Source organism: Suricata suricatta, chromosome 8 (genome assembly GCF_006229205.1).
Source record: "Suricata suricatta isolate VVHF042 chromosome 8, meerkat_22Aug2017_6uvM2_HiC, whole genome shotgun sequence".
NCBI classification, from domain to species: Eukaryota; Metazoa; Chordata; class Mammalia; order Carnivora; family Herpestidae; genus Suricata; species Suricata suricatta.
This window is the reverse complement of record NC_043707.1, coordinates 98,707,653-98,726,734: the sequence shown is the minus strand read 5'-3', so window position 1 is coordinate 98,726,734 and position 19,082 is coordinate 98,707,653. Positions and strand designations below refer to the sequence as shown.

General features: G+C 45.2%; 1 protein-coding gene across 1 annotated transcript in view; it reads right to left on the bottom strand.

Annotated features, from left to right (window-relative positions):
- Positions 1–19,082, bottom strand: part of USP24 (ubiquitin specific peptidase 24) — a 137,792-nt gene that overhangs the window by 39,520 nt on the left and 79,190 nt on the right. The window contains exons 34-43 of the mRNA XM_029945824.1: positions 16,634–16,729; positions 16,277–16,505; positions 15,472–15,631; positions 14,462–14,617; positions 11,195–11,265; positions 10,345–10,505; positions 7,098–7,159; positions 4,785–4,976; positions 3,682–3,799; positions 1,383–1,527 (exon numbers count right to left, since the gene is read on the bottom strand). Coding sequence (XP_029801684.1) covers positions 1,383–1,527; positions 3,682–3,799; positions 4,785–4,976; positions 7,098–7,159; positions 10,345–10,505; positions 11,195–11,265; positions 14,462–14,617; positions 15,472–15,631; positions 16,277–16,505; positions 16,634–16,729 — 1,390 coding nt within the window. The remainder of the gene's footprint in view (positions 1–1,382; positions 1,528–3,681; positions 3,800–4,784; positions 4,977–7,097; positions 7,160–10,344; positions 10,506–11,194; positions 11,266–14,461; positions 14,618–15,471; positions 15,632–16,276; positions 16,506–16,633; positions 16,730–19,082) is intronic.

The window sequence follows — 19,082 nt, the reverse complement described above, 5'->3', positions numbered from 1 at the left end:
CAAAGCAGAAAAGGATATTGTAATGACACACTTTGAAATGCTATTTCAGCAGAATCTTGGTTCTAGCGCCATGCCCAGAATCACCTGATCTGCATGTATCATGTACCTACATCCATATTGTAACCCACAAAACCCTGCAGGTCTTTTAGACCGCAAGGAATTGCTAAATAGTATATATTTTCCACTTACGTCTGACATACACTTAGAGCAGGATGATTTTTAAGATCTAATCAATACGGTAACTTATTTGGAGTCCAGAGCACAGATTTTTAAAAAGTTACAGAATAAAAACTCATTCACAAGAGTACAAAAAACAAGTATTTATACGAGACAAACACTTTCTTCACTATGCTGACATAATCCCCAACTTATGAAAAAAGTAAAATTTCCACTTAAATCTATCAAATAAATAACGTAACACCGGAGCATATGCTATAAACTAAATGTTTGGGTACCACAACGGTTTCCAATTTACATGCTCGTGTTTCATTCTGCGAGTGCTATCTTCTCTCTCTAGAACACCTCCCTTCCCTGCCTGACCGTGTGCTGCATGGGACTCAGCTCAGGTGTCCAAGGGGACAAGCCTGACTCTACACTGTCTGTGAAGGCGAAGGCGCCCTCCGGCTCCTGGGGTGGTGCTCCAGTGCACCTGCGCTTTCCTTCCCTCCTGCAGTTCCCGATGTACCCACAGCTTTGCCCATGTCCTTCCCATTGCTGGAGCCCCCTTCCCGCCAGCTTGTGAGGTGCTAGAGTTCTCCTTCCAACTTCATCCTTTCTCAGACGCTTTCTGAGATACTGCCCGCTGGTGGTGAAGTGCTCTTCTGTTAGTAGAGCATCCAGGCCACGACCTGTATCTTGTGCTTTATCACATTATATTGGAATGATCTGCCTGTGGGGCTGTCTCTTCCATTCTACACTGACTTTCTTGAGGGCTGGAGTCCTATCCGCATTTCTGAGCTCCAAAAGCCTAACACACCTATTAGTGCATAGTAAGCTCCATAAACCTTAGTTGAATTTCAATGAAGGCAGACTGTACTGTGACAGAGCCCGTGTCTGAGCAGGTGTCTCCGGGGCCTGGCACTGTGCCACGCACAGTTACTCAAAGCACAGGCTGAAATGCCACCTCTTACTGAGGGTGTTTATCAGTCAACTTGAAAATGTCTTCTCTTTAATCAGCAGAAAGGGTACTGAGGAGTAACGGGGTATTATGATGGTAACAGAGTAATTTAGTAGATTACAGTTGATTAGAATATGTGAACAAGATAAGAAGAATACTGACCTTCTTTGTGATTAGGATAATGCAAATGTAGGCTTTCAAGTTATACATTTAACTGACCATCCTAAAAAAAAAATTTAAGAGTATCAAGGTCTAGGGAGCTTACATCAAACTCCTTGGTGAGAGCAGGGTCCGGTTGATGATGCATAGAAAGCAGTTCCTTTGTGATGATCTGAAGGTTTGCAGGTGAGCTATCGGCCAGCATCACGAGGACTTCATAAGCTGCCAGTCGGCTGTTCACTGTGCTACACCTGAAAACAGAAGACGCAAGTCAGCTCCAACAGTGAATGATGGACTTAAACAGGTCATTAAACTAACTCAACATTTGAAAGGAAAGTATGAGAGCCGCAATTCCTCAAACAGAGCGAGTCAGGGCTGAGGCAGAGCTCTAGGAATTCAGCAGGAAGTAGGTACATAAAGGAAGAGGCCACGAATACAGGAGGAATGATTATAGTTAAGAGCTACATGTCTTCTTGGCCTGATAAAGTAGCGAAATACTTCACTTGAGTCCAGAGTATTTTTATCTAAGGTCTGGATTAGCAAAAATGGAGGCTAAAGAGTCTGAACATTTTACCAAAGAAAACATGAGAGTAACTATCTCTCAAAGTAGGTGACAAATAAGGTTTTTGTAGATATCCTGAAATTCAAATATCCAAATGGCAAAAAAAAGAAAGCTGTATGAATCAGAATAGATGCCCATAAATGTTTTCTATATGTGCCTGGCGATAAAAAATCCTTCAAGGACACAAATCAACTTCATGTTGCTGAGAAAATGGGAGACAGAAATACAGTGGTCGGCCAAATTAGTTTGTTTAAAATGACAATAAGAGGTAACTAGCAGGCAGTCTGCAGGAAACCAAAGGCTTCTGACATTGCTCACCTTGAGCACTGCCACTTTGGGGGTGGACAGTAATTTCTCTGTCACCTATGCCAACCATACACGACCGAGGAGATCACAGGTTAGGAAGGATACACAGAAAAGAGGACACCGAACTTCTGATAGAAACATGTATGGAGTGCGGCGTGGGAGGTGTGTTCACGAGGGCCGGCGGGGCTCTCAGACCAGCACTGCGCCAGGTCCTGAGGACAACGGCCCGCAGCTGGTACTGTCCTTTGCTTCTCACTTGGACTTTTGGGTCGCCAAGGACAGGGCAAGAACGAATAGGAGGTACCTTGCTCACAGGCTAAGCATTATAAAATTCTTTCGTTGGTGTTACTAAGAATAAACATTACTTGTGAAAATTCTTCTGTGGATTTTAAAGCTCTTCCTGGCATTAGGGTTCAGGTGGGGAACAGCTGGGCATCACTGTGATAAGTGAGCATTCCTCAGCACACAGGGAGGGACGACACAAAACGCTGCCTTTTCTACTGAAGGCGTCGCATATGATTAAAACCCCAACTCCTTGCTGATGGAGGTATTACTTTTAATAAATGGAAGGAGGATTCATGAATAAACATCTCAATAAAACTGCTATGGATTTATTTTCTCCGTTCACTGAAAACTGAAACACTCATGTATTTCTGCTACTTTAATAAAAGACTGCCACGGAGCCATGCCAGATCTTCCAGAACAAGACTGGGGCGCGGGTGAGGCGGGACCCACAGCCCAAGAGTTCCAATGAAGGCTGACTGCCTGAAACAGATTTTGCTAATAAGAAAAGCTACGCTGAAAAATACTCATATGTGGTAAGATATCACTTGAGCTTCCAGGAAATGTTGCTTCTTACGCCTGGCCCATGTCAATAACCACTGGTTAAATACCAGACCCCCAGGGTCTTCAGGATTATTCCATTAGGTCTGGTTTTCAGAAGAACAAAGGGACCTGGGTTCAGAGCAAAAGGGCAGCATTAAGCAGGCCTACTCCTGTCTCCAAGAACACCAAGCAGGGTCAGCAGACAGAGATCTTGCAAATTTCGACCCATGAACACCAAGGCGGTGTTGGATTCTCTAGTTACCACAATAAATCACTAGCAGTTTTAATGATCAGAGCACAGGCAATACCCAGCAATCACAAGGTTCATGCACTAAATGCACCTGTCCTTCGTTCCTAGGAGAAACTCAAGATTATTCGGAGCCTGTTTACTTTAACTTTGGATTTGATGCTTACGATCCTGGTTTATCTTGGAATTTGCTACTGACCGAATTCAGCACATTACTCGCTCCTTATTCTTGTTATTTGATGACAATGATGGCCCCAGCACTCCCGCACCGCACCTACTATGTGCCAGGCAGGCCTCATCCTGAGCCCCTTGACATGCAGCCCTTCATGTAACAGTGGATAAGCAGCCTATAACCACGCACATTCACGAGATGGAAGACAAACTCCAAGTTAAGAAACGCTTTTTGGACTAAAGTTTCGAATTAGAATTTTTACCAAAACTGAACACAACGTGCATTTTCCATACTTTGGATGAAAGTCCTGTTGGCTGATGGCGGCACTGCCAGCTGGAGAATGACTATTTAAAATAATTCTAGAAGCTCGGAAAAGGAAGTCATCTAACAATGGTTTAATGAGTGATGAACCTGGAATAGAGCATAATATTCATGTTGAGGATGAACACATTTAATTCAAAGATTCTGTCTTTGTACTTTCATATCAGAGCAGCAAAGGCACCCAAGGCCACTCGATGGCAGGGCGTTCAATGCAATTCAATGCTTACTTTTTGAGCACTTTTAACACATGGCAAAGCTCTGAGGGGCAGAGGGGTGGGGACAGGGAACAAAGAGAGACAAGGGAGGGTACTTTCCTTTATGAGCAGACAATGGCGTGAAAAGAAGTCGTGCTTTCACTTTGGAAACACAAATGCCAAGAACACGAGGCAGAACGGTCTGAGTGGACAATTCATTCTTACTCTGGGCATAGGGGAGTCCACAGGAGGGTTTCTGAAACTTTAAAAATCTTGCCTTCCTTAGGTAAAGTGATGTGTTCCCCTTCTGATCCTGGGTTAGAATCACTCTTTTCTATGTATCCCCAGTAGCCAAGAAGACTTTTTTTTATAGAGCTCAGTTTGTATGATAAAAGTTATAATTAATGTGTTGACTTGTTCTTTTAATAGAACTAATACTGATAATGCCCCTACAAATTATACATGTAACCCAGGACATTCACATGTACCCCATGCAGCAGTGGGCAGAGCCTGGGGGCTGGCCTTCCAGGTGAGAATTACCCTTAAAGGAGCTAAGATCTATAATAGAGAGTGTTTTATAAAGTACATAACAGCAAGAAGAGAAAACGCTACTTTGAACTGTATGTTTTATTTGGTATTAAGAAGTTATGTGAACCAACTGTTTTGAACGCTATCAACTTCTCTATAGGGTTTAATGACATAGGCAGAATACACCTTAAGTCTGCTAGCCACTAAAATTCCACGCAGTCTTGTATTACCTGAAGGGCCAATTTTCCACAGAACACTGAGCACTTATCCTATTTTCCTAATTAGAAACAACACTATGGCAAGAACTGAGAAGCGAGGTATTCTGTCACAGGGTAAGACGGAGCAATAATTACCAAGCATTTCCTTTTCAGCCCCGCAGAGTGAAAGCAGGGTCTTAATGAGCCGCAGGTGTCCCGCCAGTAGGATGTTGTCTGCCTCACTCGTCTCACATTCAGCTGTGCGATTAGGCTCAAAGTTATCCAGCCACGTAATCTCATCTTCGAGCATGGTAGCCGGGCTGATTCTTAACTGCTCCATTTCTGAAGCTAAGAAGGAAAAAAAAAAAAACAAACCCAAGTCCATTTCGAAGAAAAAAGAATTTCCCTTCACGGCGTCCAAATCCTGGATTAAGGCAGGCCAAGTCCAGGCCCCAGCTTGCACTGTGCAGGTCTGAGAAAGCGGTCGTTAACCAGCAGTGCTGTGGCCCCGCAGTCTCCCACCCTCCCTGCCACTCTCTCTGGCCTAAGCCAGACTTGTATCAAGGGACCCTCTGTGCGCCTCAGCGGGCCACATGCTGGGGACAGAAGATGAAGGGGCTAATCTTGCTCCGAAGAAGCTCCTGGTCCGGGGGATGTCTTCAGGTGTCCCCCGGGAGCACATCCTTCTAGATAAGGCAGGGATGGAGGGTATAAGGAGCACCCCCTAGGACCCCCCAGCATCAGCTAGGCCAAGGGGGTCCCCGCAAAGGAGACGGAGGTCTGCGGCACAGACACAGGTTGCGGGTTTCCAAGCAGTGCGCAGAATCCGAGAGCCACCCTGCTCCTCTGTGGTAAGTTACCTCACGTCCTTCTAGTGAGGGTTAGAACAAGGTTCCATCCTGAAAGATGGGCCTGGGCAGGACAGGGGCCGTGCTCTCCTGCTGCTGCACTACAGCCGCGAGCCATATGTAGGGTCCCGCAGCGTCAGGTGAAAAGGGACACTTCAGGGTCGGCAGAGCCGAACGGTGCTGGATAGGAATCCACTTATTTACAAAAGGAGGCTAACACCCACACTGCAGGGTGCCAGGTATGAACTGCCTAGTACAGGCACCGGCATATACGAAATACTCCCCACATGGCAAATATCGCTGGTTTCCAGGCACACTCCCACCCTGCTCTCAACCTCGCAATAAGGAATGCTGGGTCCCTCCTCAGTCACTGGATGACCCGGGGAAGGCCTGTGTTAAAAGCCTGCTCATGCCTTCTGAAGTTGGACGCACGATGCATACACCTAACTCCTGACTCCAGTCCTCCAGGAGCAAAGAGAACACCCACCCTCTCCAAGTCCAACCAGACAGCGAACCTTGCCAGAGGCCTGGCAGAGGAACATGGCATTCGGCTGTGCTAGTACATGGACCCGTCATCCACCCACTTCTCGACGACACAAACAACAGGTCTGACCCCCCTGTCGAGACTTACACTCTGACTACATCATCTCAGGCTCCAACACAACCGTTCGCTGTCCTGCTCAGAGCACTGTATCTCCCGCTTTCAAGAGACACTGGGGAAACAGATGAAGGCCTCTGTCTCGGAGACATTTCCTGAGGCGTACTAGTTTCCATGTCTTCACGTGTCCAAAACACGAAGACCTCTACATGAAGTCTTCTTAGATTTAAGTGCCGGCAAAAAGCTCTGTTTCTTTTGAGAAACCACTCCGTTTCCTTCCTTTTTTTACCTCTGCCCCCCGCAACCTCACAACCAAATTCTGACTGTGTGGAGGTTTACAGCCAGCATATATGCGGGGTATTTCTGTTTAACCGCCTGGCACCGACATTCTTTTCCAATTAATATTTCCAATGACTTTTTTGTTCACCCTGATTTTTATTTTACTTATTTCCTGTAAGATGAGGCAAATCTTTTATGTAAAGAGTGGAAAATAGATTCTTGATTTGTACAGCTAAAATTTACACCAAGCACCCCAATATACATTTGCATTATATAAAAGTACAGACATTTGAAATCCAAATGCTCTAACGCTAAAATTTCTAACAATATTTCAATCACCTAACAAAATAATTAACTGACTTCTGTCACTCATTTCCATTATTATCCAGAGATTCCCTCCTTCCTTCAATCATCAACCTTTAAAATGGTCAGAATTCACTGTACTAGAGAGATTCTTCCTCATAGTTCTGTATCAGTGTAATTAAAACATGTGTCTTTGACAATTTTTAAAACCAACAAATCTTCTCAACACCTTAGTGGCTAGGTATATAACAGGAGAAGAGAGAGCTGGTATATGGGTTTGCATGCTATTTTCAAGAAAATAAACTTCAACTTCAAACAGTAATTAGAATCTCACTTATATCTAAGATACATTAAGCCAGATTTAGAAATGTCCATTGGCTTTCTTTTCTACTCTTCCTTTTCCCCTCCCCCTACCCGAATTGAAGTTAGACATTTACTTACTTGTCAGATCATCTAATAATTGGCACCTTAGATCAAAATACTCCATACATTGAGATAACAGCCTATAAACAGATAAGATTTCAAGTATTAAAAAAATGTCAGATTTTGAAATAAAAAGCATCTTCCTTGTAAGAAAAGGTTCATAAAACAGTTAAACAAGGGAATTTTCCTAAGCATGAAATAACTGCTTTTACATTAATTCAACTTCAATATCTTAGCAAGAAACACACTTGTGACTTTGCTGATACAGATACACCGTAAAAATTAGTGTAAAGAGAGGAAACTTACAAAGTCTCATATTTTGTAATGAGATACAGACTGACTGCAAACATAATGCCCATTATGTTTCATTCATTCAAATAGCAACTGATATGGACTAGGCACCTACTATATGCTTGCAACTGTTTTAAGAGAAGGGCTGACAAAGAACAAAAAAAGACAACAAATTAAAAAACACATATGTCAAAAGGTGATACTGAGAAGAAAAATCGAGTTGAGTAAGAGGAAATAGAGATAGGTAAATTCTTTTATCTAGGATGGTCAGTGGGGCTTTTCTGCAATTCTCTTAGTGAGGAGCACACGTTTTAAAGTCAGGCGACCTTGGTTTGAATCCTGGCTTCACCACTTACCCACTTAGAGTTGGGCATCTAGGGACAGTTTGTTTGGTTTCTAATTTCTAAAATGCTTGTTAGAGTGTTAGAAATAAACATGCACACACCCACACACATACACATAAAAGGCTCAAGAATGCACTAATGATGAGAAGAGAGAATGAACCAAGAATTATGATCATTAGAGAGACAATAAAACTGTCAAACTCATTTGTCCATCAAGAGGATTACAGGATAAATATATACAACAAACTTGGCATTCTGCACGGCACACAGATCACAGAAATAGCTATTCTCACCATCACTGTTAAGGAAAATATGTTCCAAACATGGGCACTGGAGTAAGTTGTGAAATACTATTTCAAGTTGTAAAAACACGTAACTAAAGATTCAACTTTATGTAAAGTTAAATGCTCCACATCCAAGAGATTCTTTGAGAATGTATGTTAAAAACTCATCCAATGCTTGCTTTCTTTCCTGATTTGAGACATTTAATATCAAATCAAACTCTTAAATTTAAGTTACATTAAACAATCTGAGTCTTTACAAAAAGTACAAGTGCAATAGTTTAGTTCTTAAAAAATGGCTTACACAGATGTACAATTATTTGTTTGCACATGATCCTACATGTGGAAAACCCCAGAGTCCACACACAAAGATTTAGAGCTTATCAGTGAATGCAGCAAGATACAAAATGAGACACAAAAATCAGTTCTGCTTCTGTACACCAACAAGGAAGAATATGAAAAAGAACACAATTCCATTTACAAAAGCATCAATAAGAATAAAGTACTTAGGCATCCATTTAAGAAAGGAAGCAAAAAGACTCATCCGGTGGAAAGGATAAAGGACGCAGGAAGAATGGGACAATGCCAGAGCAGCGAGGCCAGATGGCTCTGGCATGAAGACACGCACAGATCAATGGAAGAGGAATGAAGAGCCAATCAATCAGTCAGCAAGCCAGCCAGCAGTTAAATGATTTTTTGCCAGTTGTCAAAACCATTCAATGGAGGAAAAGGTGCTGTGACAACTAGATTATCCACATGGAAAAGAATGAAATTGGATACCTTACGTTGCACACAGAATTCAGCTCAAATGGGTCAAACGGGGTAGTGTAGGAGTGAAAACTAAAAACCTTAGAAGAAAACCTAGAGGGAAAACTTTGTGACAGTGGATTTGACAAAGATTTCTTGGATACAATGCCAAAAGCACAGGCAACAAAAGAAAAGAACAGATAAAGGAAGTGTTTTTCAGTGCTAATTAGAAATGAAACCCTAACACGTGCTGTGACATGGATGAACCTTGGAAACCGGAGAATGGAGGGAGGGGAGGGAAGGGGGAGTTACCGCTCAGTGGGTGTGGGGTGATGAGAAAGTTCTGGAAATGGACAGAGGGAACAGTTGCATACCAATGTGTATGGATTTACTGTCACTGAATTATAGACCTAAAAATCAGTGAAATGGTCAACTGTATGTATACTTTGCTGCTGGAAAAAAAGTTCTAGCAAATCTAAAAATTAAAAAATCCATCTACATTTGTTTTGGAAGGGTCTCTCCATGTCCTTTGCCCATTTTTCAGTTTGGCTATTGGGTCATTTGTTCAGAGATTTCTAACAGGTTATTTCCTCTTACATAATGAAAATCAGCTTCTTGTCTGTCATGTTACAAATTTATTCAGCCAGTCTGTCAATTGACTTTTGCATGTATGTTATTAGTTTCCCACACAGAGTATTTTCGTTTTTATGGAGTCAAGTTTATCAGTCTTTCATTTAACGACTTTCTTAATGGGGAAGGGGTTTTAGTTTAGGATGACGAAGAAGTTCTAGAAGCAGATAGTGGAGATGGTGAACAATAACGAGAATATACTTGATGCTACTGAACTGTGTGCTTCCAAAGACCAAGTCTGGCTCCAAACTTAGGGCTCTGGGTACTTACCCACACTTAAGGGTTTGGAGTGGCTCTAATATTCCTTTCCTTGCAGGCTCTGATTTGTAAAACGGATGCATAAGACAAGTGGACATCCATATCACACATGTCAGAACCCACGGCAAGGGTTCTCTGGTAAAGCTCGGGCCCCATCCTGGCCTGGCCTGGGGCAGCCTTGCATGCAGGCTGGCGACTGAGGGATGGGGGGGCAGGCAGAAGGGACTTACTCAAGCTGCTCTATCGGCCTGGACCTCGGTTTCCCTCCGTGTTCCAGGCTCATGTAAAACCAGGGGAGAAAGCCAGGACACCTCAGCTACCTCTGGACATGGATTCAGGAAGTATGCTGATCGGAGAGAGGGAAGTATGCAAGGATACAAGCCGTCTGACCTTCATAAACTGATCGGGCTCCAATAATTTCAGCCTCTCACCAACCAGGTTCCAGAAAGAAAGCTCTTCTTTCTCTTGGGGGTGGTGGACCAGCGTGGGTGGAAGTTAGAAGTGATTGAAAGCCTGGTATTGTTTCTTTTGACTCTCTTGTCCTGAATGAGGATGGTAAGAATGGAAATGCCCTCTCTCGGGGTACAAATGGTACAAGAGGAAAGGAGAAATTCTTCTGTCGCCTCAGGAATGCACTGTGGACTTCAGGTGGGAAGCATGCAAATCGTTATTCCTCTTCTGCAGGATGGGAGCTTTTTCATCCTGATTACATACCTCTGATTGACTCCTCTCATTATACTAGTTGGGGACCAGAGAGGTAGCTGGGCTGTGAGAATCACACCCAGGAGGAACTGGTTCGGCTTCTGCACATCTGGATGAGCGGAAGTATCTGTCTGACTGAGAGTGTACAGCTGATCACAGGCAGCACGGCGAATCTGAAATTACAGTGTTAGTGGCAAAGGACGGACATCAACTGACACTTAGAGACTGCTTAAAAAAGGATTTTCTTCCAAGGTCCACAATCAGAAGGATACTGTAAGGGTGTGAACCTTTTATTCACTAATGGTAAAGTTTACACTGAATAAACTAGGACTGATTAATAACAAGTGAGTGCGAGACTGGATTTCCCAAATAACTCTTCTCTCCACCTCTAATCAATAGTTTTATAATTTAATAAAAGTGAAAATAAGAAAAAACTCTTCAAGTGTTTCCAAGGGAGTTTTCAAGGTCACATAAGAACATCTGAATCGTAAAATCTAGTGGAAGTTCATGGCTTGCAGTTGGCCTATTATGATGTCGACCAACACGGTGACACTGAACGCCAGCTGCAGATGCTTAACACTGGCTGGAAGGTTGTGTTTGTTACAAACACACACGACTTAGCCTCAGCACTAGTCTCTGAACTTCTGGGGAGGCGGGGGGGGGGGGGGGGGGGGGGGGGGGGGGGGGGGGGGGGGGGGGGAGTATGGACTAGAACAGAGGGTAGAGAGTCCAAACGGTTACTCTGCTCTTGGAGTGGTCCACGCCCCCTTGGGAGGGCTCCCTGAGAGACTAAAGCCATCCACTCCAAAGGACCCTCGGCAGAGCGGGACCAAGGGCATTTTTTAAATGTAAACATCCTTACCTCAGCACTTGGTGATCCAAGCAGAATATCGATGATAAAATCAGCAACACAGGGCAAGTTATAGAAAGATGCTAATGATCAGAATAAAGAGAATTGGGGGTGTGAGAAGTCAGGAAATGCATTTTCAAAATTTCAATAATTTTCAATAATTTAAGTTTAACTATAGAAGAATTTCATCACTTCTACATGGACTTGAGTTCAGCACGTCCTATAACTGCCTCCACATAGGAGTTTCCCCTTCGAGATCCTCTTGGTCATGTCTGTGCCTGCACACTTTAGCGCAGGGTCCCGTACATACCAGTTATAAGTGTATCTTGCCCTGGGGCGCCTGGCTGGCTCAGTTGGTTAAGAGTCCGACTTCGGCTCAGGTCATGATCTCACTGGTCGTGGGTTCAAGACCTGCATCGGGCTCTGTGCTGACAGCTCAGAGCCTGGAGCCTGCTTTGGAGTCTATGTCTCCCTCTCTCTCTGCCCCTCCCCCTCTCATGCGGTTTCTCAGTAATTAATAAACATAAAAATTTTTTTAAATTAAAAAAACATATATATCGTGCCTTGATAAGCTATCAATACCTATAACTATAAAATGTACCCTATAATAAAATTACAAATGATCAAAAAGCTTAAAGAGAAATTATAATTCTTTCATTATGATTTGAAAGTATAACTAAAATAACTATAGGAAAACTGATCTATGATCATGGTATTTGTTCAGAAGCATTTCATAATGACTTATACTTCTTGTATCTGTTTTTAAAAGTGTTCTGGCTCAAATTAATAATTTTTTTTAAGTGGTTTTTTTTTTAGATGTTTTTATTTATTTTTGTGTGTGAGAGAGAGAGAAAGACAGAGTGAGCAGGGGAGGGTCAGAGAGAGAGGGGGAAACACAGAAACCGAAGACAGGCTCCAGGATCTGAGCTAGCAGTCAGCACAGAGCCCGGCGTGGGGCTCGAACACACTAACTGTCAGATCATGACCTGAGCTGAAGTTGGACGCTTACTGACTGAGCCACCAGGAGCCCCTCAAATTGACATTTTGGACACTAATTACTGTTCTATAAATGTCTAATGTTTTCTAGATTTACCTTGAGTATCTTAGGAGGTTGGATATTCTACTAAAAACGACACGATTGAGTCCACAGAACAGGCAGTCTGAATCAGTAACAGAAGGGAAGAACAGGACCCCTAAGGGTTGGTACAATTTTTAAAAGTGGAGTTGTTAAGACTTCACTGCTGAATAAATATTTATCGAGGGCCTACCACACACTGGGCAGCGTCTGGGTGGGAGAGATTCAGCAGGGAACAAAATGGACAAAGTCTCTGTGTTTGTGGAGCTTACAGTTCAGGTGGGGAGGGGATGATGACAATAAACATGGTAAGTAGATAAATTATATTCTGTGCTATAAAACAGTAAGTGACAGAGAAGAAATAGGGGACGGGTGTAGGTCGTGCTGGGATGAGGGGAGGTGTGGGACTTCTTTAAAAAGGTGCTCAGAGAACACGTCACTAAGGAGGTGATGTTATGCACACTTGCAGGAAATGAGAAGAGCACCATGTGGGAAAGACGGGGGAAGAACACAGCAGGAGGCGGCACAGCAGGAGGAGGAACCGCAGCTGCGAGCGTCCTGAGGCAGGAATGTGCCTGGAGTGCCGGGGAACAGCCAGGACGCCGGGGCGGCCGGAGCATAGGGAGTGAGGGGACAGCGGTAGATGGTGAAGGCACAGAGGCATCCAGGGGTGGTCTCTGTCGGCCTCAAAGTAACGATCTGGCTTTTACTCAGTGTGAACCGAGATGCCGCTGCCAGGTTTTCCACAGAGGAACAACACAGTGTGACTGACATGGTAGGAGGTCCACCCTGGTTACTCTGTGGGGAGTAAACTGCAGGGGCAGAAGCAGGGACATTAGGGAAGGTGCTACTGCTATAATCCAAGCAAGGATGATGCTGGATCAGAGGGGCCTGATGGTGACTGAGGTACCAGAGGGTGGACTCTAGACACCGTGGGAAGGAGAACATGCTGACAGATTGGAAATGAGTGTGAAAGAGGAACTGAGGGCGACTACAAGGTATCTGGCCAGAGCCACTAAAAGAATGAAACCACCATTAATTAAGCTGGGAAATGGTGTGATACGGGCCAGCTGTGCGTTTCGGCTGTGGAACCGTCAAGCCTGGGAAGTCCACCTGAGAGCCCGGGGAGGGGTCGGGGCAGTGGTCGGGCCAGAGCTCCACTTCAGACCTTCTCTATATCTAGAGGGAGTTTTGGGCAGTGACGGTGGCTGATACGGTGGGGTGAAGGGGCGTAGACAGAGAAGAGAACGTGATGAGAGGCCAGGCCCTGCGGTGTTCTAATGTTAAAGCGTGATCAGTACCAGCCCCAGTCTGCCAAAGCCCATTACGTGAACATAAAAGGGCAAACCTGAAGTTCCATAACTTGATTACTAGAGTCATCATCGTTTTAGAGACCGGTATGGAATTCGAGTTCTATGGTTCATGAGCTATAAATTTGGGTTGTTTTGATTCCTCACTAGACAGGAAGTTCCTGGAGGGCAGACATACTGCCCTTTTAATAGCTACTGTGAAACTCTGCTTACAGAAGGTGCTCGATAAATACTTATTCAGAACTTAACTACTCTAAGCCAACTCTCCCCTCTTTTCCCCATTTCTGGTAGAATTCTCCTGGGAAGCGGTCTGGCCCTGGGCTTTTATTCGTTGGGAGATTTTTGATAACGGATTTGATTTCTGCACTGGTTATTGGTCTGTTCATGCTTTCTATCTTTTCCCGTTTGAATTTTGGCAGTGCATGCGCATTTAGGAATTTGTCCATTTCTTCTGTGTTGTCCAGTTTGTTGGCATATAATTTTTCATAGTAATCTCTGATGACTGCTTGTATTTCTAAGGGATTGGTTGTAATAGATCCTTTTTTATTCCTGATTTTGTCTATCTGGGTGCTCTCTCTTTTCTTTCTGAGGAGCCTGGTTAGAGGTTTATCGATTTTGTTTATTTTTTCAAAGAACCAACTCTTGGTTTCATTGATCTGCTCTACTGTTCTTTTGGATTCTATATTGTTTATTTCTGCCCTGATCTTTATTATTTCTTTTCTTCTGCTGGGTTTGGGGTGCTCTTGCTGCTTCCCTTCTAGTTCCAGTAGGTGCTCTGTTAAACTTTGAATTTGCACTTTTTCTAGTTTGTTGAGTCTTTTCCCCATTTCTATCAGTATGACCTCTATGAAGGCTCCCCTAGAGGAGATGAACGGCAGCAAGCCCCCTGCTTACCCAGCTGCTGGCTCCGAAGCTGCAGGCACGTGACAAGAAGAGAGAGCGCCTCCCCGGCGATCAGCGAGTCTTTGGTGGACACAGACTGTTGTCGCACACAGATGCCTGCGTGCAGGGCCACCGGGTCCCCTTCACTCCCCGAGCTGCAATTGCTTCCTGGGAAGAGGCAAGCAGGAGGTTACTGCGGACCCCCCAGGGCCCTCACGGTCTCCTAAGAGCCTTCTAATGTGCTCCAGAATCCTCAAGGGAAATTAAAGGGCGCAAAAAGACATTCTGACATCGTGGTCTAGGAAACAAGAGACACTTAATCACTTTATTTGACCGACTGCTTTAAAGCCCATTTGGAGGTACTCAAAGTGCACTTATGAGGCAAAGCTAATTTGAGGTGACAGAAGGGAGAAGAGTGCAGTTTGGAAGGTGTGAGGGAGTCTCGCTGGGACGGTAGAGACGTTCCTCGTTCTGATCTAGGTGGGTTACCCGTACGGAGAAACCCTAAAAGCGTGTACACTTAAGGTTTCTGCATGTCCCTGTAAGCATGTCCTATGTTTTTAAAACCATTTTTATACTGAGGTGTATGTATATACACACATAAACTGAAGAGGGAAGCCAAATGAAGCTGAGAAATGAAGCTATTTATAAAGCGTAGCAGAAAATAGCCAAATCAAGAAAATGACTTTTCCAGGTAGGAATTCTAGATGAATTTTTATTACAGCCACTGTTATTAGCCTCGTGGCACTTTTACAAGCCTTGGGGGAACTGAAAAGTCTGCTTGATTTGGTTTCCCCACTTACTCTGTGCTTAGCAACGCTTGTTTCCTTAGATGAAGTACAGCGTAGGTACGTAAGGAGCACGAGTCTTCAGTGCACAGCGTCATGGGTTTTTACTTGTGTTCAAAAGCAAGAGAAAAGGCTTTCTTCTTCTTGTGACTCCGAACAAGCCTCTGCATAGGTACCTCTGACAGCTTATTTCCTGCCCAATGATCTCATTACTCTACCCTTTTAAATCAGTACCTGAACTGCTGAGTCTGTTTCGAATTCCAGCAGGAAACAGAGAATTGCTTTCTTTAATTGGCTGGCTACTCCCCACGAGGTCCAGTCGTCCAGCGGCTGCGGCCCATGATAACCTCATGAAACAAGCCACAGTAGATGTGAAGTCACTCACTTCCATTGTCTAAAGTACGGAAAGAGTTATGAGAAAAGGTAGTACTTGAACGTGTTCATTCTACCGACTTCCATCACATTCTAACTGGTCTCAGTGTTAGGAGACTTGTTTTCCTCCAAGATCATCCAGAAGGAAGCCCTTCTCATGCTTCCATTCTGTTCAAAGACTTGCAGTACCTCTCTGCTACCTGTAACACAGGTGATTTCCACGCTCGGGCTTTTGCACACTCGCCACTCTCCTCTTCCACACACTACACTTTGGGGCTGTGCGGAGACCCCGTGGCCTTCCCTCCAGGCTGTTCGTCTCTCTAGCTTTGCTCACACCTGCCCTCGTGTGGAAACAATTCTCTGTGCTTCCCTATCTGTAATTTCTATCTTTGAGGCCTAGCACCAACGCCACCTACCTAAAATCACCCATGACAGCCACGGGTCGATTACTCCCCTTACTCTGAGGCCGGCAAATGCTCTGCCCCTGTAGTGTTCCCACAACCCTTGATAGTTCCCACCTTGAATCAGTCATTCCTGCACGAGTGATTCTCTTTCTTGTTCACTGGAAGCTCCCTGAAGGCCACATTCGTGTCAATAAATTTACCCCTGCGACCGGTGCCTTCAAGGAAGTAAGATTTCACACTCCTTACACGCACAGCTCACTTACTTGTATTGCAACTCTCGCAGCAGGGATGATCTCCTCGACCCTAATGGAAGACCTGTCCGACACGGACAACTGTCGGTAGGATGACTTCTCTGGGGTTCCACACAAGGACATCTGCCTGCTTGTCTGCCGGCTGACGTTGCGGAACGGGCGAGAAGAAAGCGCTTCTATGCCGTCTTTGGTGAGGTCTTCATCTAATAAGGTGGGCATTGTTTGTCCAACAAGTAAGAATCTTCAAAGGAAATCAGAAGCTCCATTTATTTGAGGTTATTTCATAACTATTCACAATGACAGGACTTGGGAAGAGACATCAGGTGAAGCATCATTGCCTTGGGAGACTAACGAGATGTGTTTACACACCTTGCAAGCTGCAGACAGATGGAGTAGACTCCCTGCCTGGTTTCGTAGTCCACTTCGGAGGGGATGGAGTCTCTCTGCATGACATTTACGACCAAACTGAAAAGAAAACAAAAAGGCAGGATATTAAATACAGACTTCTTTTTCTTTCATAGGACATTTTCTCTAAGTAATCAAATTGCTTAAGTAAATGTTATCAACTACTTACAACTCCTACAAGGTCCTTCCATACACATGGATCATACATATCTCTAGCAAATGATTGATTTCCCATGATATTTATAACCCTCCTGGGTTCATTTTAGCATTAGAGTCCTCGATTCGCCAAAAGGTAAAGTGTTTGGATAGTCCTCCTCGTCACTAACTGGTGTGAGTTCACTGATCAACCGTTATTACTAGAACTATCAATTAAAAAATATCCCTGGACCTGGTGGGCCCGATAATGCTAGTTTTTCACATCTACTACACTCTCTTTTACTACAAAAGCTTCCTAACTGTTCTTCCTGCTTCTACTCTGGACTCTCCACCCCCAAAATCTATTCTCAAAAGATCAGAGGGATCCTTTTTTAAAATATAAGTGAGATCACGGCACTGCTTTGCACAAAACCCTCCCCTGGCCTCTTGCTTCCTGCAGAGAGTAAAGTCTTCTCGGTAACCCGTGAGACTCTACAGAAGCCGCCCTCTGGTGTGCCTGTAACCTCATGCCTCCCTATCTTGCCTTCTCCCGCTACCCCAGCCACGTGGGCCTGCTGGTCTCGGAAGGCACCAGGCCTGTTTCCCGCAGGGGCACACACCGACCGCCCTTTGGGACGGCCCTCCCCCAGGGAACTCCGAGTCGCGCTTCCTCACCTCCTTCAGGTATTTGTAGAACGTCGTCCGAGCACTGACACGTTCCCTGATCACCCTACTGAAAAGCACAACGCTGTCCATCCCCTCTCCCTTGTCTTATTTTTGTCTAGAGCTCTTCTCGCCTCCTGACAGATGCTTTTACCTTCACTTCTTTACTGTTCATCTCCCCCCTCTAGACGGTAAGCTTCACAAGGATGTGGAGTTTGTCTCGTCTATTCCCTGCTCTGTTCTCGGTGCTCAGAACAATGCCTGACATGCAGATTAACTGACATACAAAACTAAGCCAGCGGTAAAACGCCTTTATTCCAGAGCACTGAAATTGGAAGTAAGTAATCGGAAATGAGTGTTCACTGAAAACAGCTCTGCAATTTTGAAAACAAATAAAGCTCCTCGTGGTAGGCCTTCCACATGCCTGGGGCTTCTTTCTGCCCTGTTCCCTTGGCCTGGGTTCTCCGCGCAGCCTCTCCCCCGCAAGGCCTCCTATGGGAATTCCTGCCAGGGTCCTCCAGCCTTCACGGCTTCCTTGCCCGAGGAAATGGCGGGCTGCTTCTTTTTACAGCAGGAGACCTTGGTCCCACGGGTTATCCCTTTCCCTTTGGTCTTTCTTCGGTTAGTCAGCCTGCAAAGGCCACCTAGGCTTCCCCAAGGTAAAAGCACAGCTTTCCCTCAGCTGTTCTTCCCTTCCGGGCACTGTCACCCCCTTCTCTGCTCACCCTGAGGCAGCGGCCTGCAGTCACTCCACCTCCTGCCCTCACACTCACCACTGAGCCCCATGTCCTAACGTGCTCACACACTGCTGCCTCCCCCGTGTTCTCCCAAGCTGCTCTCTGCTCCCCTCAAGGGCATCACGACCCCCAATCACATTCATCTCTCGACGTCCCGTGCCCTCCGTTTCTCTTTCCACACTCATTTTCCACAGAGACTAAATGTTCACCGTTCACTCACTGTTCCAGGTTAGGAATCACAGGGCCGTTTGTAAATTTCCTCCTGTACCTCTAGTCCTAAGACTTGCCTATGTTTTACCCGACAAATGTCAGTGCCCGCTGCCCTACACTTATAGCTTGTCGCTCTTCTCTGGGCCATGGCCACAGCTCTGCGTGGCTCTCCCTGCCTCCGTCTCTCCTGCTTCTATTTATTCATCATCTGCACTGCAGCCAAAGCGACTCTTCCAGGCAATTCCTGGCTCTGAGTCCTGCTTCCCACGGTCTATAAGCTAATGCTGAAGTTCCTCAAGGTGGCCCTACTTTACACACATCCCTCCTTCAGCCTTTGCTCTGGCCTCCCCAGGCAGCCGTGGTTCCCAAGACAGGCCATGCACCTTGGTGCCTGGGCCCGCCCCGCCCTCTCTGGCTTAGCGCGCCCTCTCCTCCCAAGCCCCCCAGGGGATGACGGCTCACTGCTCAATTGCCAGCTCAAACGCCACTTTCTGTGAAGCACTTCCCAATCTTGTTACCCCACAAAAACGGAGCCATTTAAGCACCATCTTCTATAACCTCTGCCCCCAAGCACTTTTTATTAGCCTGTCTGGGGACCTACGATAACTCTTATTCTTTGTTAATCCATGAACCTCCCACCTAAGTGACCTCTGCATCCCCGGAACTAA